Genomic DNA, 26037 nt, shown 5'->3' with positions numbered 1-26037 from the left:
AGATATATACCAAACGAAGGCAGCAAATCTATGTAAAAACGAAGGCAGCAAATCTATGAAAATTAAAATTAATACACGAATGTACAAAATTATACAGCAAAGCAGTACACAAGACAAAACAAGGACACTGACAATTATACAACAAAGCTATCAGACACAAGGACCAGAGCATCAGACTCAAACCAGATCACTCAAGTTTTATTCCTCAAGTGAAGTAACTCAGGAAAAATACCTTACTAAAAAGAGTCTGAGCTTGAGAGGGTTTGAACTTGAGAGAGCCTGAGCTTGAGAGACCTGCGACCTGCAAAAAAATAACAGAACTTTAGAACCAGAGCATCAGACTCAAACCAGATCACTCAAGTTTTATTCCTCAAGTGAAGTAACTCAGGAAAAATACTTTACTAAAGAGAGTCTGAGCTTGAGAGGGTTTGAACTTGAGAGAGCCTGAGCTTGAGAGGGTTTGATCTCAGCAAATGGATCCGAGGTTTCACGAGAAGATCATCTAAACAGCAACAGATAACATTCATGAGCTTTCACCGATCTGTTTTATAATCAAAGGAGAAGGAGAAGATTTACCATGAATCACCAACGTCCGAGAGGACCGAGACTCAACATCAACAATCCCTTTTGGCTTTCACCGATCCATTTGAGTATCTAACACAAAACACAAATCCATTGAATAAGTAGCTAATAATGAAAACCCACAACACAAATCAATGAAATCACACATTAACAATCGAAGAAATGAAAAAATCATGACGAAATAAAACCTTCAAAGATGACAAAATCAGAAGAATCGAAGAAGGAAGAGAAGAATCGAAGAAGGATCAACGAAGAATCGAAGAAGGAGGAGAAGAATCGAAGAAGGAGAACCGGAATCGAAGAAGGAAGAGAAGAATCGTGTTTCCCCCGACGAAGAACGAAAAAAATGAAAATCGTGTTTCCCCCAAATCGCAAAACCTAGAAATTTAAATATATTGGACCGTCTATTGTCCAAGTGGTTAAGCCCAACTTTGACCATTGATGTATTTGGGTTTGTCCGTTTGGACAAAATTTAATTGTGGTCCAATATGGGTATGTCCATTTGGGTTTATATAGATTTGGACATGGGCTTGCCCAATTGACATTACTATATACTGGGTTTGATGGACCCCTGCTCCTCAAGTTCATACACCTGAAAGTAAAAGGTAGGTGGTGAAGAAGAATCAGTAACAAAACAAAATTAAAATGACTTAGTCTCAAGCAAGTGACTAAATCTCAATGTTTAAATCTACTCAGAATTTGGCAATGGCGCCAATTTGGTGTTAGGAGTTTTCAAGGCTCCTAAGACAAATGTTGTAGTATAAGTGATTGTCGAACCAGTTCTGAGGGATATCAAAGCACCGAGAATGCAAGTACTCACTTAATCTAAGTGCAACCAATGATTTAGATGGGTTTTAAACTACTACTAATACTAGAAAGCAATTACAGAATGATACTTTCTTGACTAAGGGAAAAGAGAACTCATGGGCATAGGGATTAGACCTTGGGTGATCAAGTTTCGAACTAAGGATTGCAAACGATCAATCAAACTATCAACCTTAAGCTTAGACACAATCCTAAACAAACTCTATGTCTAGATGAATGTTCATTTACTAACATATCTCAAACATCAAATGTCTTTGGTTGAATAATATGAAAGCAATCATTACTAACAAGTCTATTGGCTATCTTAACACCTTTAACAACAAATGTCTTTGGTAAAGTATGTTAAAAGCTTAGAAGAGTTGTCTTAGGCATTTCATCAAACACCCTGTGGGTGGGAAATGCCTAAAGATCAACTTTTGAGATGCCAACTCAGAAGATGCATTATGAATACTCTACTAGCAAGGAACAAGAATGATCTACACTAAAACATCCTAGAACTAACCTAATCACCCTTGATCTCCCTAACCCATGAATTCAAAAGGTGATTACTCACTAATCTCCATGATTCCTCTTAAACCCATATTGGATTTCAGATTAATCATGTAGAGAAATAGATAAGAAATCAACAAGAACACAAGATGAAAGCAAATGAAATCTGAATCAAAAGAAGTTTTTTTAGTTGTTCTCTAGAAAAAGAGATTCCTCTGGCCACTGATGGCTTACAAAAGATATAAAACATATGTTTAGAAAGTAAAAAACGTGCATAATGAAATGATCAAAAGGCCCTTGAGAAAACATGAGTTCGGCCAAACAAATAGACGCGGAGCGACCTCGTCACGTCGCTGCGAGAGGTCGCTCCCGGGTCGTTTCTTTGCGAGCGACCTGGCTGTGTCGCTCCAAAGACGTCGCTCCCGGGTCGTCTCCTCGCGAGCGACCTGGCTGTGTCGCTCTGAAGACGTCGCTCCCGGGTCGTCTCGCCATGGAGACGCGAGCGACCTCGGAGCGTCGCTCTGGCCAGGTCACTCTGTGATGTGTGTCACAGCGACTTCACAGCGTCGCTCCGGTGAGGTCGCTCTGGTACGCTGCTCATCCGTTGATCGCTTTAAACACTTCTTTTGAGCTCCAAATGCGCCCAAATGTCTCCAGGAACTCTATGTGGTACTCCAATACCTAATAGAGACATATGTATGCAAAATGCAACCTAGACATGGCTAAACCCTAATCTATATGATGAAAATGCACATGAATAAATGGATAAGACAATGTAAATATGCAAGATATCACTTGACCACGGAAATAACTCCAGTTGTGAAACCTATTCGGGAGCCTAGGGTTGTTTTGAAACTCTGAGCCTATGATCAAAAAAGCTTACGACTTTCTGCCCATACTTACGCCACATATTACCAAGGGGATACCCAAATCCCAATTTCGTATAACCACAAACCACTTTCTTTTCAAGTGAACATACGCAAGAAAAACTTGTAGTTCAAGATGATAGCTAGAACAGTTTAGTCTTTGTCTTCAAAGGCTAGTTGTTTGGTTTTTGCATAAAATCGTGATTCCCTTTGGAACTGGGTTTGGATATGGAAAATATTATGCTTCGTAATGTTCCTTTGGCTTTTTGTAGGAGCTACTACGTACAAGTGGATGCCCAGTGAGAAAACACGTGGAGAAGCATCACATTATCCAAAAGCTATAATAACAACATACGAAGGCAACCACAATCACGATGTCCCCACTTCGAAGTCTAGCAGCAATCATGACAACCAGCCTCGCTACAGACCAGATGAAACAGACACTATCAGCCTCAATCTTGAAGTTGGAATCTCGCTGATGGACATGACCACAGTCACCGCACGTAATAGCATCGTCAAAATAGTAAAAGGGTGACAAAGAGAAACCCCTATCGCATGGGTGACTTGTTTAACCGTTCAACTTCGGAGTTGTTTGTTTCACCATTTGTCATCTCCATCCAGATGATTCATTTGTATGATCTATTCAGATAATCCATTCAGATTTTTGTGACTGTTTGTTTGTCCATCTAGATAGTTCATCTAGATGAATCATCTAAATAGATGTTATGTTTGTTTTTTTATTTTCATTTCCATCCAAATGAGTTTAGTAAACAAATTACCAAAATACCGTTGTGTTGATTTAATAATATATTTGATATTAATTTTAACTATATTACATTTAATTATTTAGTCTAATATATTTACATTACAATTATTTCAAAATTAACGAGTTTTTTTTTGTTTTGGCGGAAAAACAAGATTTGTTTTGTTTTAGCGGGAAAACGCATTTTCAGTTTTGGCGGAACTTTTTTGGTTTTGGCGGGAAAAGCGCGTTTTTGCGGTTTTGGCGGAAAAATACGTTTTTGCGGTTTTTGCGGGAAAACGAGATTTTTCGGTTTTAGTGAAAAAATGAGATTTTTCGATTTTGGCGGGAAAACAAGATTTTGCGATTTTGGCGGGAACACGCGTTTTTTGGGGTTTTGGTGGAAAAAGCGTTTTGGCGGGAAAATGAAATTTTCGGTTTTGGCGGGAAAATATGTTTTTTTTTTGTTTTGCCGGGAAAATGAAAATTTTCGATTTTGGTAGAAAAACGAGATTTTGCAATTTTGGCGGGAAAACGCGTTTTTGCGGGAAAACACGTTTTTGAGGTTTTTGATGTGTCCTGGTTCGTGGATCAGTCCATTGGAGCCAACCAGCATGGAAGCAGTAAAGATATATGTTCATTGTTTGACTCATATCTTCCAAACGTCGAGGCTTCTACGCATGAAAGCACTTGGAGAATGTTCTCAACTCAATTACAGAACTCCTCGAACAAGAATCAGATCAAATGGAGTTCAGATGAAAGAGTTATGCAATTCACAAAACCGGTGATCTTCAGTTCTCGCGAATTTGGGCCGTACGGATCGTCAAACCCACGTCTTGATCCTTACCACCATGGACCAGAACGACCAGAATGAACCTGGACAGTACTCGAACGGTCTCCTTGACCAGTCCACCTCAAACTCAGCAACTTTGACTCATTTATTAATTTCTAGTCAAATTTTTCATTTCCTATATGTGTGATTCCCACAAATAATTATGTCTTTCTTTGACCACATCTAGTATAAATATGTAAACTCATTTATGAATAAGATCAGTCTATGTTTTTGAGTTTATTTTTGTTACTTCTCTGAGTGAGAGAGATAGAGACTTCTTTAGCTAGTTCATTGGTGTGAACCGGCTTGTTGATTTGGTGGTCAGTCAATTCATCTTTTTGTGTTGTTTAGTGGTTAGCCAACACATTCATTCTTTCTTAGGTGGTTAGCCTTAGATCGTAGGTATATCAAGAGTCATTCCGCATCTCTTGACGATCCTTTCAATCCATTTCAGTTCCAGAAGTGTCATTTGTCTTCTCGGATCATATCCAACACCCAGCTAAAGTGATCCTTCCCGATTTAGGGCGTATCAAGTGGTATCAGAGCCACTTTGGCTGGTTTGTTTTCTTTGGCTGGTTTGTTTTCTTTCATCTTTCATCTTCTCATCTCTCCACGTTTTTCTTTTCTTATTTCTTGGATCCGGGCTGTTCCTTTACTCCCTTGTGATCGCCTATTTTAAAAAAAAAATCGATAAAAAAAAAAGTTTTGGCTTGAATCACTTCTGAAGAGAAATCCAGGGGGTGGTGGTGGAAGAGAAACCCTACTGGCTGAAGACAAACCCAACCTTATGACAGTTAAGGTGGATCCATATCAAAAATCTCTTCATCTTTCTTTCTCTTTTCTTTCTGGCACAAAAGTTTGTTTGGGGTTTTGATTGCTGAATTTTGACTGCCTATCATCCACAAAAGAGTTAGCAAATAAAAATCCTCACACTCTCAAAGTGTTTAGCTCACGATATTTAGGTGATCACATTTCTAGGATGTTTGGACTTCTCAAGAAATCAAAACCGCAACAAGACGTTTACTTTCCTTTTAAAATCGTGTTAGAAAAAGAGCAAATGATTTTTGGAAATAAGAAACAATTTGCTTCTGATGGGTTTGATTTTGTGCAGAAACAAAGAAACCAAAGGAAGAGACAAAACAAGTTCGATGATGATGAGAATTGGGTCAGAAGTGGTGATCGTCCCTTCACCAAAGCCAAGAGAAGCAACTGTGATGTGTTTGATCAGAATGACCTTCAGACTTATGTCAGCTTGGAGAAAATGTTGCATAAGGCAATTCATGCTATCCGGCAACTCAAAAAGAAGGGAAACACCAACACTTCTCCTTCACCAAAACAGCAAAGTAATTTTTCTTCTCTTTCAAATTCTGATTTGAAAACTAATGTGTTGTCTTCTGATAAAAGCAAAGCTGTGGAAACCCACAAGCAAAGCTCATTCTACCAGGTGCTTCAAATACCATAGGATCGGTCATTATGCTAACAAGTGTCAAAAGCAAAGACCGTTGGTGACTTTGGAGAATGAGACCGTTGGTGACTTTAGAGAATGAGAACGTTGAAACCGAGCCTGAAAAGGAAGACCCATTGCCAATTTTCGATGACTTCACATATGAGCCAATGGAGGGGCTAGATGAAGAACAAATTTGTGGTCATCAAGCCAACCAAGAAGAATCATCTTCCATTCAAAAAATGGACCGAACTCAAGGTGAGCATTGTGTTGATTATGGTTTTTTTGCTTATAATCATTTTCCTTTAAATGTTTCAGATTTGAGGATAAATCTTTTTGAAGAGGAAGGGAATGATGTGTCCCGGTTCGTGGATCAGTTCGTTGGAGCCAACCAGCATGGAAGCAGTAAAGATATATGTTCATTGTTTGACTCATATCTTCCAAACGTCGAGGCTTCTACGCATGAAATCACTTGGAGAATGTTCTCAACTAAATTACGGAACTCCTCGAACAAGAATCAGATCAAATGGAGTTCAGATGAAAGAGTTATGCAATTTACAAAACCGGTGATCTTCAGTTCTCGCGAATTTGGGCCGTACGGATCGTCAAGCCCACGTCTTGATCCTTACCACCATGGACCAGAATGAACCTGGACAGTAGTCGAAGGGTCTCCTTGACCAGTCCACCTCAAACTCAGCAACTTTGATTCATTTATTATTTTCTAATCAAATTTCTCATTTCCTAGATGTGTGATTCCCACAAATAATTATGTCTTTCTTTGACCACATCTAGTATAAATATGTAAACTCATTTATGAATAAGGTCAGTCTATGTTTTTGAGTTTATTTTTGTTACTTCTCTGAGTGAGAGAGAGAGTTCTTTAGCTAGTTCATTGGTGTGAACCGGCTTGTTGATTTGGTGGTCAACCAATTCATCTTTGTGTGTTATTTGGTGGTTAGCCAACACATTCATTCTTTCTTAGGTGGTTAGCCTTAGATCGTGGGTATATCAAGAGCCATTCCGCATCTCTTGACGATCCTTTCAATCCATTTCAGTTCCAGAAGTGTCATTTGTCTTCTCGGATCATATCCAACACCCAGCTAAAGTGACCCTTCCTGATTTAGGGCGTATCAGTTTTGGCGTGAAAACGCATTTTTGATTTTGGCGGAAAAAATGAGATTTTGCAATTTTGCCGGGAAAACACATTTTTGCGATTTTGGCGGGAAAACATGTTTTTGTGTTTTGGCGGAAAATTGCGTTTTGGGGTTTCGGCTTGAAAACATGTACATGTTTTTGTGATTTTGACATGAAAACATGTTTTGCGATTTTTGCGGGAAAATGCGTTTTTGGGGTTTTGGCGTGAAAAATTAGTTTTAGATTTTTGCGGAAAACGCATTTTTGTGGTTTTGTCAGTTTTCGTGTGTGACAAAATGATATTATGTTTAGATTTGTAATTTGTGAATTACATTAAGGGCATAATAGACATAATACTATTTTGAATGAACCATCTCCATTCAAATGATCCAAATTGGTTCAGTTGGATGGACTTTAAAATTAAGCCTAAATTTCCGAAAGTTATCCGGATGATCCATCTGAATGAATTGCACTTTTAGTGTCTAAACAAACAAAAATCTCATTTTCATCCAGATGGCTCGTCCAGATGGAGAAACAAACAGCCCATTCATGTTGGAATCAACCGTTTGATTAAACCAGAGAAAAAGGCAGAGATATATATATACAGAAACTCGAAAGTCCAAACCAATGAAATTGTGAAAGACAGATACAAATAGAAACAGAGAAACGAAAACAGAAAAATAAAATTCAATCCGAAAATAGACAGATACGATGATTAAAGAGTAATTGTTCTCAATTAATCAAATAAAGTAATCGTTCTCGATTAATCAAACACAATAATAGTTCTCAATAACACAAAATTCATTCGGGAAGGTGATTAACTTTAAACACACAAGAAAGATGGAAAGTTTCAGAAGATTTACCTTCATAAACGAAGCTCCAATGATCGAGAATGTTAATGGTAACTGCAATGATCAGGAATCAGGATAAAAAAAGATAAAAACAATTGAATCAGGAATAAGGAAACAAATGAAAAAATGGAATAGCAAACTGGTTATCAAATATAAACAGAGGAAGAGATGCGAACCATGGGTCACGACTCCTTTAACAGACGCAATGCTTCGCCACCGACACAACGCTTTGGTAGCGTCGTCTTCGACTTCGTCAGTACAAATGGTAAGTCTAATCTCAACTCTTGGATTAAAACATGTATTAATCTCAACCATTGGATTAAATTCTATTTTAAAAAAGATGACATCACCTAGCAAGAACATAATCCTTGGATTAAAAACCAAATCAATCTGAACCATTAGATCTTTATTTTATTTTTCTATAAAAAAATGCTGACATCGTAGAAAACTAAATTTGGGTTTGCTATTATATATAGATATGTATATATATATATATAACTTTGCATGTGATGATATAATCTTTATTTTGACTAAGTGCTGATATAATCTTAAAGATGTATTCTTACTCTATGCTTCACAGAGAGATTGAAATTACCCACATTTAGTCTATGTTTCACAGAGATAGTGAAATTACCCACAAATTAGTCGTATTTAGATAGTAGCTGCTAGTGATCTCTTTCTTATCTTTCAGAGAGAGAGGGTTCGACTCTTCAGTTACGCCGGATGTGTTTCTCCGGCAATCGTCTCCCGCGTCGTCGGGCTTTGACTCTGGCAAGCGGTGGCTACCTGAGCGCCGCTTGGCCGGCTACTGCCTCTAGCGTTTGTCATCGATCCTCTTAGATGAAAACGGCTAGCTTCTCACCGGATCTTTCCAGTTTTCCTTTTTTTTTTTTTTTTTTGGATCCTCACTTGTACCAAACCCTCTTGTTAAGATCGTGTTGGTTTTAGTTAAATCATACGTTTTTTCGATCGGCGAAAGGATTGTCTCGGCGGTTCACTCGGTCGCGGTGAGTTATGCTGGTAGTTGCTCTGCTCTGATGAGATTGGTCTCCGGTGGTACAGAGTTCTGGCTTGAAGCTCCGTTGCGGCGGAGGTTGGAAGCGGGTTCCTCGGTTGACGCGTGTCTCCTTCTTTCTCTGGTTCGGGCACGTAGGCTCAACAAATGGCGTTTCCTCCTCCAGAGTATAGACACTTTAGGTAAAGTACAGGGACTTTTGTAAGACAAAGGACATACTATTGAAAAAAGAACTTAACTGTTTATTTATATGAGCATGGCTTTCAACAAAACTAACATAGAAAATATAAATGGGAGTTAGTTTACAAAAAAAGAATATAAATGGGCATTTTGTATCATATGGTTAACTAAACATTTTGTTGGGCATTTTGTATCATATGAAACCTTGAGGCTATCTAGTTGGCTCATGGAAACGTCAGGTTCCAGATCCTTAAAGTTCTCCAATAACCTGGAGAGGGTGAGAGCATCACTAGGCTTAAATGAGGATTTTGTGGTGGTGCTCTCTGGAAGACTTCCATTGTTTCAAGTTCCTTCCAGAGATGTGACTTTTTTGCAAAAGGCAAAACCATGGTTGTGGCCTCCCTCAACACCAGGAGTAGAAGAACTAAGGTTATGTTCTCTTTTCCTCTTTTGATTGTTGTTAACTTCTTCGCTGCTCTCCTGCAACCGCGAAACCATTTAAAAGGAACCTTAGTTAGTAAAAACTAGTGCATATAAGTGCTTATAAGTTTTATAAACTAAGTTCTTGGATATTTCCTTTGATTTGAAAATGAAATTTCCTTTTTACTGTCTTGATCTGGAACAGATCCGGTGGTGAATTGAAGTAAACCCAAGCTTTCTCATGGTCTATCTTCTTGAAAAACACACCGGTCCACCCACCCTTCCTTGAACCGGACGGATAAACTTCCGGTAAGTGATTTTCCGAGTAGTGGAGCCATCGTCCGCTACCAAAGACGCATGAAGCCTTTTGTTTCCATATACAGGCACAGAGGTTTCAAGAATGGCTCTGACCCTTTAAGACCTTCTTCGTTAGAGGAGACTTCAATCCATTCGCCTCTCCTCATTGCCATTTTCGGAAAATAGAAACTCTTAACTGTTTTTCTCTCCTTGTGAGTGGGTAATCAGAGAGTCATAACAAAATAAGTATCTTCTGGACTTTGGTATTTTTGATGTTTTGGCGCGATTTAATTTTTTTCTGCACAGTCGCAATCACTTCCTCTCGCCGGGAGAGTCGCCATTGTCACCGGCTCTTCTCGCGGTATCGGTAGAGCGATAGCGATCCACCTCGCTGAACTCGGTGCTAGAGTCGTCGTCAATTACACAACTAAATCGTCTGACGCAATTACATATTTCAACCCATCAACTGGTATTTAACGTAATGCACTCCACATTCTTTTATCATCCATTCGTCACTGTCTACCCAAAACTCGTCATGTTCGACCTCAAACTCAAAGCAAAATTCGTCTAAAGTCACGTCTGCTTCGAATTCAAAGATATATAGATGCTCCGTAAAAGCGCGAAGAGTGTGGTAACTTGGACTGCACGGGACATCGAGGCTATTCTGTTTGATCCCATGATGTACACGCACCGTTTGTCCTATACCAGCTTCAACCTCATCATTACGAACTAGCAAGATGCAAGCCTTCCATGTCATTGATGAAGATGAAGGCCTCTCGTTCAACTTCATTACTAGGGAACCTCCATTAGCTTGATAATTGAAGTAGTTAGGCATTTCTTTACCTGGTAAGATCGTAACTGGATAAGGCGATGTCTGGATGATGACATCTCTCGCTTCTTTATTCAGTTTGAAGCAGTTGGCAAAGTTGAGAGAAATCTTTTGATTAAGAAAGGAGCAGTCTAGTCTCTCCAGAGACTCACAATCTTCTGCGTCTAGCTCTGATAAGGAACTTGGAAGCTGTGGGAGTGACAAAAGCTTCTTGCATCCGTCGAGTACAAGTCGATCAAGACGAGAGATTCTCTCTATCCATGGTGAAATCTCTTGTATTTCTGTGTTGCTCATGACTAAATCTGTCATGATGTCAAGAACATGAGGGAACTCCTTGAGGTTCTCGTTGTATGACATATGCAAGACATCAAGACGAGACCACAACCTGATCGATGAAGGCACTTCTTTAATCGGCGAGATGCATATATTTGATGTTTGTCGAGATCTCAGGAAAACTTTTCATCAAGGAGCAATCAGTGAGATCAAGTCTCATCAGAGATTTAAAGTTGATGTTGACAGGAAGAGCCTCCAGCTTGCAACATTCTCTCAAAATCAAAGAGCGTAGTTTATGGAGGTTTCCAATAGAGGCAGGAAGCTCCACAAGACTTGAGCATCTACTAAAATCCAAATTCCTGAGATTAGTTGCATTTCCAATAGAGGAAGGGACTCCCACTAAACTTGAGCAATTACTAAAATACAAATGCTCTAGGTTTCCTATGGCATTCCCAATAGAAGAGGGGAGCTCCACTAAACTTGAACAATTACTAAGAGATAGAAACTGGAGATCAGTTGCATTCCCAATAGAGGAAGGAAGCTCTAACAAACTTGAACATCCAGTGAGATTCAACTTCTTGAGATGAATGGCATTTCCAATAGAAGAGGGAAGCTCCACTAAACTTGAACATCCTCTGAGATTTAATTCCTGTAGACTAGTGGCAGTTGAGAGACTAGAAACATCCTTCAAGTTTTTTGAATGCGCCAAATCAACCCACTTGAGATTGCTAAGCGGCTGACAGAAAAAATCAACAATAACACATTTGTTACGTGCTATTAGTCTAGTTTTTTCAAGTTACAAATCTGATCAATAATAGTGATAACAACTTGGTTAAAAAAATGATATTCTTATGTTACTTACTTTTGTTCTTTCCCACAACCTCTCAAGTTTGCTGTCAGGCATGATTAGTTCCACGAGGAGCTCTGGCTTGGGAATACAGTGCAAACATGTCAGCGGAAAATAGCTCCAATTTAGTAATCTAAGTTTACGAGATAAATAGCTTTGTCCACCAAATAGATGAAATGCATCTCCTCCACCATCAATTTCCGGCCCGAGTCTTAAGAACTGGAGATTGGACATTCCTTCAAAGGCTCTCTCACTCACATTTATTTCGTGTCCATCAAACATTATGCCAATAACACTTCCACTACCCTGAAAACAGAACCAAAAATATGGTAGAGATGATTGCTGTTTATCAAACAGACTTCAGTTTGTAATGATCAAAACTTACCGCTGCATCATCAGAAAGTACTTCACAAGTCTCTCTTTTATCGACCAGAAACTGGCGTTGTCCAGGCTCACTGGACTGTTTGCGGACGATATCTCTACCAAGCTGGACTAGCAGATCATGCATAATCACATTTCCCCGTTTCAAAGATATGAAAGACTTCTCAGCTAAGACGTTAAGCCGTTGCCTCACATCAGGAAATATCTTTGAAAGATACTCAACCATTCTCTCTATACTTTCAAGGTTGAAAATGCAGGCTATATGAAGAAACAAATCTTTATTTACATGAGATAATGCGTTATAACCGAACATCAAAATGCTCTCAATTTCTCCATCAAGGCATCTCCATAGCTCTGGTAGTTCATTCTCCCACTCCTGCTTGGACATTCCACGAAAATGAGATCCCATAACCCTTAGTCCCAAAGGGAGTTTACCGACGAGTCTTGTAACTTCCGATACAAGGTTCTCAAAACCATCTTCAGGGGACTTTTGACCAAAAGCATACATACAAAACATCTGAATAGCCTCACGATTTGATGGAAAATCAACCTTGTAAATATCAGTGATCCCATGTGCCTTCAGAATCTTTCTATCTTGCGTTGTAACGATAATCCGACTTCCATGACCAAACCACCCAGTTTCTTTGGCCATGGCTTCTAGTTGTACTAACCGGTCAACGTTATCAAGAACAACAAGAACTTTCTTGTCATTCAGTCTTTCTCTTGCAACTCCCAAGTGAGAAATCTCGAGATCTTCCTTCTGGTTGGTTAGTTGGGACAAAAGCTTTTGCTGCAAATGTAACTTCACATTGTAGTTGTCTGAACAAACCGGTGGCGTACACATTGCTCTGACATTCATCATAAAGACACTGTATTGAAAAGTATGGGATAGTTGATTGAACAGACACCTAGCAATGGTGGTCTTGCCAATCCCAGCCGGCCCCCAAATCCCTATCATCCTCACTTTATCCAAATCTGCGCGTAAAAACAGCGAAATATTCTTCATATGAGCTTCCATCCCAATGAATTCGTCGAAATCTCTTGACAGCGTGGAGTTAAACAACTTCTTTGCAACATCAATGGCAACATCTTCGATCATTTTTGCCTCATTATCCCTTATACAAGATATTCAAAATATATCAAAGTCAATTAAAATTGTTCAAAGTCAGCATTCATATATACTGTGATTTGTTTTAGGAAATATTATAAACGAAGATGACGTACCAGTTCATTGAATGGTAACCAGCGAGTGTGGCCACTTCTGATAGAGCTTGACTCCATTTTTCAATAACCTCATTTGTTTTACCTTTACAAGTTTTTTTGAAGACTTTCCCAAAGTCACCGGTCTGCTTCTTGACATCAGTTGGATCCACTTCATAGAAAACTGACATCACCGTTTGACCTAAATCTTCCTTACACTTCATAATCTCCACTAACTCGTCAAGACACCAGGATGAAGAAGCGTATCTTTTCGAGAGCAACACAATCGCGATTCTTGATCCTTGGATTGCCTTCTTGAGCTCAGGGCCGATAAACTCTCCTCTTGTGATCTCGTTATCGATGAACAGGTTGATTCCTTTGATCCCAAACTCCTTCAGAAGATGACTGAGAAAGGATTTACGGACATCTTTTCCGTGGAAGCTCGGGAAGACATCGTGTACACGATTACTAGGCAAAGACAACTTGGGAGATGGTGGAGATGAAGAAGAAGAAGAATAAGCAATTATTTTGTTTTCTTAAACTCTGAACTTGGCATAAACAAAAGAAAATATTCTACTACACAAAAGCGTAGCAACTATCACAAGGAGAAGGTAAAGATCCATTACTACGCTGGAGAGAAGATCTAAGATCACAGAGATTTTACGAGATAGAGAGTAATGATTTACAGAGAGGCTTTGTGTATTTAATGAGAAAACGTTGACTTTATTGACTGAAAATGTTTACACTAGCAATAAAGAAACTAAACTTAATGGAAAAAAAGTTATTTTTTTATAAAGTACCAATAAAGAAAATCGGTCAAAAAAACACTGAACTTTGCGGAAATTACTAAAAGAAACATGTACTCGAGCCTGACCAATAAAATCCAGATTAACACACCGTTAACCGACAGTTAAAACAGTGTTAACTCACCGTTAATTACTGCCGTTTAGTGAAACTACTTCGTTTCATCCAATTATTTTTTTTTAAAGATAAAATTTCAATACGACGTCGTTTTGCTTAATTAAAATTGTTGTTGGCTGGACTCGAACCCGTGCACTCGTGGTCCTTAGGGGGTTTTGCCACTAAGATAATGGACTTTTCGGAAGAATACCACACATATTTATTTTTATTGATCAAAAGATGTGTTTGATTGAAATCAAACAAAACGAAACCCGTGTTTGAACGTAGCCCTAATTTCTCAAATCGATTTGGGGATTTTTCTTGTGGTGTGAGGAGATGGTAAAGACGAAGTTCACAAGGAATGGAAGGGAGGTAATGATTTTCGGAGCGATGAGGAATTTTGATTACGGGATTGACGAAGCGATTCAAGAGTCGAAGAAGGGTGGAGAACGCGATGCTTCTGTGAGTTTTTCATCGCCGGAGAGATCGAGGATCCATAAAAGCGTTGAAGGGATATCGATGTTGGCATCTACAGAGGCGTCAAAGGCGTCGAAGACAAGGCGGGGAACTTCATATGGGTCGCCTGCGTTATCTCCGGAGAAGACCACGAGGCGGGGAACTTCATATGGGTCGCCATCTCCGGAGAAGGCCACGAGGCGTGGTTCAACTCTGTCTCCTAGAGTTGCGAAGAAGCATAAGGTAATTGTGGCTCCTTCTGGTGATGACAGAGAAGAATGGCCAGAGACTGAGATGTTGGCATCAACAGTTGCGAAGAAGACAAGGCGGGGAACTTCATATGGTGGGTCGCCTGTGTCTCCTAGACAATCGAAGAAGCAGAAGGTAAACTCGGAGAAGAGTCTAGGTGATGATGGTGATGAGAGAGAAGAATTTCTCCAGATTGTGGTAAATGAAGAAGAGGAATATGGAGATATAGGTGATGATGGTAGGGAAGATGAGAACGGTATTGCTGGCATTGAGGAAGTTGGTTGTACAGATTTGAGTCTTTATTTTGGTGATAAAGCAAAAAATGATGACTGTGAGGTTGATGAAGACGAAGGGGATGATGATGCATGGGATGATGATAAAATACCTGATCCTGTGTCATCAGATGATGAGAATGAAGAGGAGATGATACCTGCGCAAGCTTACAGAGAAGACACTGATCCAGAGGAGCTCCTTCAGCTAGGCAAGACATTTTCAGATGCTGAGGACTTCAAACATGCTTGTCTCAGGTATACCCTGAAATAGGGATGTTAATATGGGCTCAACGTGACAGGGTTAGCCCTAACCCTGCAAACCCATTTGTAACCCTAACCCTCATTTTTTAAACAGGGTTTAAATAGGGTTGACCCTAATAGGACCAGGGTTTAAATTCTAACCCTTTTATTTTGATTCACACAACTATTATACAATATTTAATAATGTTTTTCATCAAAAAAAACTTAAAGTAGAGTTTTCTCGCCAAAAACTGAACAACGAAATTTTCCGTCGAAACCGCAAAATCGAGTTTTCAACTAAAACAACAAAATCGAGTTTTTCGTCAAAACTTCGAAATCGAGTTTTCCCGCCAAAAAATCAAAATCGAGTTTTTCGCCAAAACCTCAAAATCGAATTTTCCCGTGAAAACGTAAAATTAAATTAAGTTTTTTTGGAAAACCCGTAAAACTCAATTTCACGGTTTTGGCGGGAAAACTCGATTTGCCGGTTTTGTAGGGAAAACTCGATATTGCGGTTTTAGTTTTGGCGGAAAAACTCGATTTTGCGGTTTCAGCGGAAAAACTCGATTTTGCAGTTTTGGCGGGAAAACCTGATTTGTCGGTTTCGGCGGAAAACTCGTTTTTGCTGTTTCGGCGGGAAAACACGATTTTGTAGTTTTCGGCGGGAAAACTCGATTTGCCGGTTTCGGCGGAAAAACTCGATTTGCCGGTTTCGGCGGAAAAACTCGATTTGCCAGTTTCGGCGGAAAAACTCGTTTTTGTGGTTTTGGCGGGAAAACTCGATTTTGCGGTTTTGGCGGGAAAACTCGATTTTGCGGTTTTGGCGGAAAAACTAGATTTTACGGTTTCTGCGGGAAAACCCGATTTGCCGGTTTCGGCGGAAAACTTGATTTTGCTGTTTTGGCGGGAAAACGCGATTTTACAGTTTTGGCGGGAAAACTTGATTTGCCGGTTTTGACAGGAAAACTCGATTTTCCGGTTTTTGCGGTTTTTGCGGGAAAACTCGATTTTGCGGTTTTGGTGGGAAAACTTGATTTTGTGGTTTTGGTGGAAAAACTCAAATTAGGTTTTGGCGGAAAAAAGCACAATTTTTTTTGACGGAAAAATTTTATTCTTAGTTGTGGAGCAAAAACTCGATTTTGCGATTTTGGGAGGAAAACTTTTGATTTTGATGCTCAACAAATTGGAGGAAAGAATCATATGATATCTTAATTTTTCTAGTTTTATCTTTAAAATTTAAGAACAAAAATAAATGAAATATTTTTTTCAATTAAATGAATTAACCCTGGTACCAGCCCTAACCCTTGATTATAATAGGTTCAAAATAGGGTTGGGTTAAAATAGGGCTGGGCTTATAATAAACAAAAGAGGGCTGAGCCCTAACCCTGTAGTTAACATCCCTACCCTGAAAACCAGATACAACATCAAGTACTACAGATCCAGTAGCTTGAAGATGGAGGAAAAATGTGCCGCTGAGATGAGAGATGATGAGGCTCCATGTCCCTGGATGGTCTACTGTTCGTATGATAGGAGGAAACAGAAGTTGATGGTAAAGACATACGTCAATGACCATAAGTGTGAGAGGACAGGGTATTCCAAGATACTTAAGAGGTCAGCAATTGCAAGTCTATTTGCTGAGAGGTTAATGCTGAATCCTAAGCTCACAGCAAAGGAGATGCAGGCTGAGATCTTGAGGGAGTATAAGATGGAAGTTTTAGAAAACTCATGCATTAAGGCCAAGACGAAGGTGATGAAAGAAAGGAGGAAAACCCATGAGGAGCATTTTGATAAAATATGGGATTACCAAGCAGAGATATTGAGGAGCAATCCTGGATCAACCATGGACATTGTGACCATACCAGGAGCCACGGTTGGAAGCAAGCAGATGTTCTACAGGCTCTACATGTGTTTCCAAGCACAAAAGGAAGCATGGAAGAAGACTTGTAGGCCTGTTATTGGCCTTGATGGAGCCTTTTTGAAATGGGACATCAAGGGACAGTTTTTGGCTGTGGTTGGAAGAGATGGAGACAATAGGATTGTCCCTATTGCTTGGGCTGTAGTGGAGATAGAGAATGATACAAACTGGGATTGGTTTGTGAAGCGTTTGGCCTTGGATTTGGGATTGGAAGATGGGAACGACTTTGTTATAATGTCTGACAAACAAAAGGTAAACACCTTGCTTTCATGATACTCAATGAATGTTTGATTCTTGTTTCTGATTTCTTTTTTTTTCTGATCTTGTAGGGATTAGTGAAGGCAGTTCATACCCTCCTTCCAGAAGCTGAGCATAGACAGTGTTGTCGCCATATATATGAGAACTGGAGGAAAGGTGGAAAAGATCTAAGGTTACAGAGGTTCTTCTGGTTCATTGCGAGGAGCTACACTCCTGGTATGTTCAACTACAACATGGACGAGCTTAAGAACTATGATCCTGGCGCACATGCATCTCTGATAAAGACAAAGCCAGAGACTTGGTCTAGAGCTTTCTTCAAGATAGGCTCCTACTGTAATGATAATCTGAACAACTTGTGTGAGTCCTTCAACAAGACCATCAGGGAGCCTAGGAAGAAGCCTCTGCTAGACATGCTAGAGGAGATAAGGCGCCAATGTATGGCTAGGAACTACAATAGGTCTAAGATGGATACGTACAGGAAGACTAGGTTCACCCAGAAGACACATAAAGAGTTAGACAAGGTTGAGAAGAAGTCAAAAGAGTGTAGTCTGCGTTGGGCAATTAGGCCAGAGACTGAGGTGGAGGATAAAGACCAGTTATATGTGGTGAATTTGGAGAATAAGACTTGTGCATGTCGAAGCTGGAAAATGAATGGTATTCCTTGCATCCATGCTGCTAAGGTCATCCTTGGTGTGGGAAGAAAACTTTCTGAATTTGTTGCTCCTTGCTACACAACCTCTAAGTGGCGTGAAACCTACAGTTTTGAGATCAGACCTGTAAATGGGATGATAGAGTCGCCTTAGACCAATAGATTAGGTGTGATTCCACCACCTAATCGAAATGGCAAGCCTGGTAGGCATAAAAACCATGATCGAAAGAAGGGAACCAATGAGACAGTGTCCACTACCAAGCTGAGCCGTGCGAACAGGGTAATGACATGTTCTAATTGCAAAGAAGAAGGGCACTACAAGAATACATGTCGAAAGGCTTTTGTTCATAGCCCACCTAAGAAACCAAGAGGCAGACCAAGGAAATATCATGTTAGGGTCTTGGTTAGGGTCTTAGTTTTTTAGTTATTGGTACCGTGTCTTACAATTCATTTATATGTTACAGGGACTACATTTTGGCGAGTTACAATCTCAATCATCACAAGCTCAATCCTCACAAGCTCAAGCATCACCATGGGAAGTTCCTCAATCTTCACAAGGTCAATCCTCGCAAGCTCAACCATCACGATGGGAAGTTCCCCAATCCCCACAAGCTCAACCATCACAGACAACAGCGTGAGGAAGTTGGTTCTTTTAGATCAATATTATATATGCTTTTGTTGTGTGTCGTTTATGATGGTGTCTCTGTCTGAATGCTTTTGGAACAAGAACTACCTTTTTTTTTCTTCTCTTCCTGCTGTTTTAATTTGAAACTCTCGATGAAAATAGTGTTGGTTATTATCTTTGTGTTTTCATCATGTTATTAATCTTGATGGTATGTTCATTTGTCCTTCTATAAACAAGAAGTAAAACATAAACCTTACTGAAACATAGTCTTAGAACCTTACTGAAACCATTACCATTACATAAACAGAGTCTCCTAGTAGCTATTCAAAGACAACCCATCTGCTTTGTCAAACATGATGAACACAAGACATATCACAACGCCTAAACAAACTACCAGAAAACCCACTTTCATGATCACATTCAGCTTCTTAAGTTCATTGCTCGCCTTCCTTACATCTTCTTTCAACTTTTCATCCACGGCTTTCATGCTTTCGATCTCCATTTTAATTTTCATAACATCTGATACAAAGCACTCAACTTTTGGCAATGCATCTTGAACCTCTTCGTAGACAGCTTCATCTACCCATTTATACAAGTGATCCTAGATACAAATCATGAACACAATCTTTATGTTCAAACAATTTCTCACTACCTAGCCATTGAAGCTTTATGTTCAACAATTTCTTAAACATAATCAATTGCAATCAAATTAAATACTTTCATTTTGAAACGTTGGGTATCTAAAGAAAGTTCTTCCTGGATTGACCTTCATTTTTGATGTGTATATCCCAGTTCTTCGACCACACCCGCATTGCTCTGGGATACCACGAATTTCCATCGTATTCATAGACGAATCCTCACAACCCGAACTCATCATGCGATACTCGAAGAAGGAAAGGTGAGAATCGAGATTCTTAAGGACGAGATCGAAGAGAATCGAGCTTGAATCGCGAACTGGATTTATGATTTTCGGAATTTAGGGTTTATACCAATCAGAGGAGAAAACGCCGTCGTTTCTTTTTGATTCATTTAACTCGGATTTAAAGAGAATAAAAGAAACTGTGTTCGTAAATCTATTGCAAAGTCCACTAGCTCAGTGGCAAAAACCCCTACCATAAACCCGAGTGCACGAGTTCGAGCCGATGGAAGCACATCTTTTTAATAAAAAAGCTATATAAAACGCATCGTTTCATTCATTTGTCTTTTAACTCGGATTCGAAGAGAATAAAAGAAATTGTGTTCGTAAATCTATTGCAAAGTCCACTAGCTCAGTGGCAAAAACCCCTATCATCAAACCCGAGTACACGAGTTCGACCCGTTGGAAACCCATATTTTTAATAACTTATATAAACGACGTCGTTTGCCTTTAATCAGACACAAAGATGAAACGACGTCGTATACTTTAACACCCAAAATTAACATCCGCTTATTTATCTATTAACTCGGTTAACGGTGTGTTAATCTGGTCAGTCAATCGTAAGTTTCTTAATAAACTAAAAAAGTCAACAAAAGTTCACGGTTTTATTGGCTAGCCCATATGTCCAGGTTTTTTTTGGCAATTTCCGAAAAGTTCAGTGTTTTTTTTGACCGAATTCTCAATAAAGAAACTAAAACTTAATGGAAATAAAGTACTGACAATGTTCACACACGCTATAGAGAAACTAAGCTTAACGTACCGAAGTTCCTGGATATTTCCTGTGATTTGAAAATGAAATTTCATGTAGGTTCCACCACAGAAAAAAGCTACCATGTAGGTTCCACCATTCTTGTCAGTTTTATAAACCGAAGTTCTTGGATATTTCCTTTGTTTTGAAAATGAAATTTCCTTTTTTAAAATAATGCTTAAAATTGACTTGAAGAAGTTATGGTTTGGTTCAAAGTTTTATAAAGACAATTGTGACTCGAAGAAGCTGATTTGGTTCAGACTTGAGAGTAAGAAGCTATGTGCTGATTATTGTTCGGTCCGGTTTAAAACTAATGCTTTGTTCATCTTAATAATATAACTAGATTTTTTTATCTGCGTTTTTAAAACGCAGAATATTATATGATAAAAAATTGAGAAATTAGATTGTATATACCTACAAAAAAATCAATATTAGCCAACTACCCTAACATTATTGTTGATACTATTAACAAATCTATAATACAATACTGTCCCTATTCAAACCATCTCATCTTTCTCTCTCTCACTCTTTCCTCACCAAACAATCATCTTCTTCTTCTTTCTTTCTCTCTCTCTTTCTTCTTCCATTTCAAATCTTTCTCTCTACTCAAATTAGTGTTTACTCCAAAAGAAGACCACTTCGAAAAACATTGGTAATTTTGTGCTCAACCCTCCAGATCATGTCGACGTCAACGCTGTCACTAATCTCTACTCTTATGGTGGCGATTAGGTGGACTCTGACCATCTCCAGTGAAAAGAAATCCACCCTTTATTTACCGCCTCCTGAATCTGATTCAAAAATTAGAGAGTCCGCAACCCAAGATCTAAACCGCGGTGAGAGATTCAACGGTCACGACGTGGATCCGGTGACAAGAAAGTCAGGATCCACAACCACCACACAGCGTCAAACTATGAAGGTACACGTGACTAAGGCGGAGAAAACGCAATGGACGAGATTGATTAAGATATTCCCGAAGATCTTCCCAATGCATTTTGATTGTTTGGTGAAGACCACGACGAAGATGATGGAGGTGCTAATCGATATAGTGAGCAGGTAAGTCTATGCTTAGCTGTTACATAACATGTTAAGATATTTGAAATGATCCATAAGATGTTAATATATAGCTGACATTAGCTGATACATAGTTTGTTTAAATGGTACAAAATTGATTACCGGTCTAACAAGTCATATAACATTGCAGGTCAAAACTTAGCAGCTATATTTTATATAACATGTTTCCATTAACTGATATATGTTTAGTTAGATGTTATAAAACATGTTATCGTTTTTTAAATTGGTTGCTAAGATGTTAAAAATACCTATTGACAACTTATATATATTTTGTTAAATGGTAAAATATAAATTATCGTGTTAACTTAATTGTTATCTATTCAATTGACATATTCTTAACGGTTAACAATTATTGTATATATAGATCAAACGATTATATTATGTTACGTTTCATCTTAGCGTTAAATGTTTATTGTTAACATGCTAATAATTTACTGTATTTCTTTTCTTCTTATTAGGCATGGACATTCGGGGTCCCAATCGGGTTTCGGTTTTATCCATTCGGGTTTTGGTTTTTCGGGTTTATCAAAATCAGCCCCATTCGGGTTATATAAAAGTTTGGTTCGGGACTGGTTCGGGTTCTATCGGGTTCGGGTCGGAGTTAGTAAATCTCCAAATTACCAGTATAACCCATTGTACTTTCGGGTTCGGGTTCCAATCGGTTCTTCGGTTTTAAAATACATGATTTGTACTTATTTTGTAACTAAAACACTAATGAAATCGGTTCTTCGGATTTAAAATACATGATTTGTACATATTTTCATAGCCAAAACATAAGTAAAATTGATTCAAAAAAAAAAAAAAACATCAAATGTGATAATTCACAATCAAACGAAAGATAAACATAGTTAATGATAGAAAGAAAACCAGATAAATGAAATCATAAAACAAAAACTAAAAACTTCAGGCTTCAACCGTCACATTCCACCATTAACCTTCGTGTAATAGATAATTATTTTAGAAATTCAATAATATCTTAAAGTATTTTAGATACATATTAATAATTAAGATCATATTTGGTAGAAGTTCTTTTTTGTGATTTTAAATGTTTCGGGTCTTATCGGATATCCATTTAGGTCCGGGTTAGGTTCGGATAATACCCATAACCCGAAATACCAAAAAACAAGATCCATTCGGTATTTATGTCGGGTTCAGATCGGTTCGGATTCATTTTTATCGGATCGAGTTCGGTTCGGATTTTCGGGTTCGGTTTATTTGCCCAGCCCTACTTCTTATATATTGTGTTTTCTCTCTCTTCTGAAATAGTTGCAGATTGTTGAGTCGGTAAAATCCTTTGGAAAGTTTAAATTTTAAGAAGAGGAAGAGGTGATTGTATGATTGGTAGCGGAAACAGAATAAGTGATGATTTGGAGATTTAAGATGATCGATTGATTTGAAATGGAGTTTTATTCTTAATAAATGTTGAGAAAATTGGAGAAGAAAGAGATAGATAAAAGAGATGTGAATTCGGGAATGAAAGAGAAACAATATGAAAATTTAGGGCAGAGATAAAACGGGAAAAGAAGACACAATTATCTATAGTGGACATAGGCTTTTCATGGCTTTGGGTAGTTAGCTAATTTTGCTCTCATTTGTGTATATCTAGCAAATTGTCTCTAAAAAATTTCACAAATAACATTACAAATATTTTGTCAATTTGTAGTATTTCTTTTATTTAAAATATTTTTTGCATTTAAATTAGCGCTTTTAAATCCGATCCAAACCTACAGTCAAATTGGTAACCCGGTGATCCGATATGCAATTCGGTTTTATTTAAAAATTTGATAAAACCCATAAAACCCCCTAAACCCGAAACTAACTGTTTGAACCAATGGATGACATATATGTAATTCAATTTGATTGAAATTGTTATAGTTTCATAATTTTGTAACTTTTTAATCCCAATTAAAGTTCTTTTTTTGCAATTTTATGAAATTAGAATGTTTTTATAAATTTTTTTTTTTTATGAAATTTGAACGTTTTTATAAAAAAATGATATATAAAATGATAGATATAAAAAAATTAAGATCTATAAATATGTCTTAATCATATTACTTTTATAAATATATTTTTGAAATGTGCCTCACTTTATTACTCTTGATTTTCTTGTTGGAAAGATATGATGCAAATATTTAGGAAACAAAATACTTAAAAATGGAACCATAAATATAAAAGTTGTACAACTTGTAATATTATTGTTAAAGTACTACGGGATGTCAAAAAGATACTCAAAAAGATACTTCAGTTTTAATAGAATAAACTAGAACTTGACCCACGCGACCGCGTAGGTATTTAATTTTACATTTTGATTTGTATTTGTATTTAATGTTATATTTGTAAATTGTAATCATACTACAGCACGTAATTTTATATTGAAACATTTTTGTTTAAAATGTAGGGCTTTTTGCAAGATTGACTCAAAACTAAAAGTCAAACCTAAAACTAACCCATGTTTTTCTTGAATTTTTCTTTTGTCCTATTCAGCCCACAAGTTCATAATATTCACGAAAATGCCATCAAATTTTTTTTATTTTTTTTTTCCGAAAATGACATTTTTACTCTCTCACCCTCATCATCTTCAAGTAATTACAAGATTGTCATTGTCATCAATACCCCAACCACCATGAACAACCAATTTGAAGCTCTTAATGCACCTAAAATCGATTTACACTCTCTCTTTCTCACTTGTTATGAACTAAAAACAACATCTCTTTCACTTTGCCTCCATATTCATCCAAAAAACTCAAGCTTTTGATTCAAAATTTTTTATGGTTTATAGAGCCATTCAAGCATACTATTCTTGGTGGGTTACTTTCGTTTGAGATTCTTGGTGGTTGAAGAAGACTCTGTGTGCTAAGGAAGTCATCTCACTAGTTTAAGGTATGAAATTGAATTTTTTTCCAGATCTGTTCGTGTAGAAGACTTACCCGTAAGTAGTCTAGCTGTAGAAGACTTACGGGTATGTCTTCTGGTCAAACGGAAGACTTACTTTTAAGTCGTCATATTTGTTTGTTAAAAAAAAATCTAGAGAATACCCTAGACGACTTACGGATAAGTCGTCTAGGATAAATGGGTTAATTTTGCATTTGACCGCATTGTGTCAGATATTTGACTTTTCCTGGACGACTTACGAGTAAGTCGTCTCCGGGAAAACAAAAATTTCAATATTTTATTAAATCTGGACGACTTATCTGTAAGTCGTCTCAGGTTACTTTTGCAATTGGAAAATAAAACTTAAATATTTAACTTTTCCCAGACGACTTACGCGGAAGTCGTCAAGTAAGACAACTTACTTGAAAGTCGTCAAGGATAAGCAAAGCCGTCCAGATTTATTTGCTAGATTATGGTCAAACCTTGCTTATCTCGGACGACTTTTTTGTACGTCGTCTGCCTGGACGACTTTAAAGTGAGTCGTCTGGGTAAAGTTAAATATATAAGTTTCTTTTTCGAATTGTAAACTAACCTGAGAAGACTTACAAATAAGTCGTCTAGCTTTAATAAAATATTGAAATTTTTGTTTTCCCTGAGACGACTTACTGGTAAGTCGTCTGGGTAAAGTTAAATATATAAGTTTCTTTTTCGAATTGCAAACTAACCTGAGAAGACTTACAAATAAGTCGTCTAGCTTTAATAAAATATTGAAATTTTTGTTTTCCCTGAGACGACTTACTGGTAAGTCGTCCAGGAAAAGTCAAATATCTGATACAATTCGGTCAAATGCAAAACTAACCCATTTATCCTAGACGACTTACTGGACGACTTACTTGTAAGTCGTCCTATTTAAAATTCAATTGCAAAAATGACCTGTTTGGATGACTTACTGGTAAGTCTTCCAGTCGACTTACTGGTATGTTGTCTGCGTCAATGTTTAGTAAACTTTCATTTTCTCTATGTTTACTAATGTGTTTTATTTTGAATTTTTGTAGATGATGCGTCAGTTACATGCAGTGTATGGAGAATGGTTGTTGAATGATTGCCGTTGGGATTTTGTTGTTGATAATGTCAAAAGAGCGAGAATCATTTTTTTGGGGGAAGGTTCGACACATGCTGAACTTCTTGCAATGGCTCAAGAAGATTATAACCTGGACATGAGCACATAATATGTGGAGATAACCTACTCAGTACCAGCAGAAATGATGCAGGCTCCAGACACCCCTCCTATTCATGTTACAAGTGATAGACAAGTTTGAAACTTGCTCGAGATAACCAAAACGCATGGAGTACGGCTTTGTGTATCAAGCCGTAGCAAGGTGGAAACGGTTTCAGAGTTCAGGGAAGATGATGAAGCTGATGAATGTTTTGAAGATGATGATGATTTGGTTGAAGATGAAAATCATGATGGGGAGGAGGACGATGGGGAGGAGGATGCTGGTATCTCTATTGTTGCTGAAGTGGACGAGAATGGTGAGGATTACAGTGTTTATGGAAGGGTTGAAGATGAGGATGAGGAAGATGATGATATGTGTTTTGAAGATATCGAAAAGATTGAAGGAGGAAGATCGAATGGTAACAGTATCTATGTCAACCAGAG

General features: G+C 38.0%; 3 protein-coding genes, 1 long non-coding RNA gene and 1 pseudogene across 4 annotated transcripts; 3 read left to right on the top strand and 2 right to left on the bottom strand.

Annotated features, from left to right (window-relative positions):
• Window positions 1-8720: 8720 nt before the first annotated feature.
• LOC111204604 lies at window positions 8721-9982 on the top strand. The gene is made up of 2 exons (XR_002657093.2): window positions 8721-8962; window positions 9180-9982. It is a non-coding gene; the product is annotated as an uncharacterized LOC111204604 (long non-coding RNA).
• LOC106439819 lies at window positions 9002-13889 on the bottom strand (annotated as a pseudogene).
• Window positions 13890-14497: 608 nt separating this feature from the next.
• LOC106442413 lies at window positions 14498-18300 on the top strand. The gene is made up of 3 exons (XM_013884102.1): window positions 14498-15339; window positions 16741-17491; window positions 17569-18300. The coding sequence occupies exons 1-3, from the start codon at window positions 14498-14500 to the stop codon at window positions 18298-18300; spliced, it is 2325 nt and encodes a 774-aa protein (XP_013739556.1).
• A 784-nt stretch (window positions 18301-19084) lies between these two features.
• LOC106442412 (uncharacterized protein At1g43920, Chloroplastic-like) lies at window positions 19085-19609 on the bottom strand. Its single transcript, XM_013884101.1, has 2 exons — window positions 19538-19609; window positions 19085-19372 (listed from the first exon to the last, which is right to left on the bottom strand). Exons 1-2 carry the CDS (start codon window positions 19607-19609, stop codon window positions 19085-19087), a joined length of 360 nt encoding a protein of 119 aa, XP_013739555.1.
• Window positions 19610-20724: 1115 nt separating this feature from the next.
• On the top strand, window positions 20725-25647 carry LOC125581339 (SUN domain-containing protein 2-like). The gene is made up of 2 exons (XM_048746588.1): window positions 20725-21488; window positions 25433-25647. The coding sequence occupies exons 1-2, from the start codon at window positions 21115-21117 to the stop codon at window positions 25434-25436; spliced, it is 378 nt and encodes a 125-aa protein (XP_048602545.1). The 5' UTR covers window positions 20725-21114; the 3' UTR covers window positions 25437-25647.
• The last annotated feature ends 390 nt before the right edge of the window (window positions 25648-26037 follow it).

This window comes from Brassica napus, chromosome C2 (assembly GCF_020379485.1).
Source record: "Brassica napus cultivar Da-Ae chromosome C2, Da-Ae, whole genome shotgun sequence".
Lineage (NCBI taxonomy): Eukaryota > Viridiplantae > Streptophyta > Magnoliopsida > Brassicales > Brassicaceae > Brassica > Brassica napus.
Note: the sequence above shows the minus strand (reverse complement) of the source record. Positions and strands in the feature narration are given on the sequence as shown.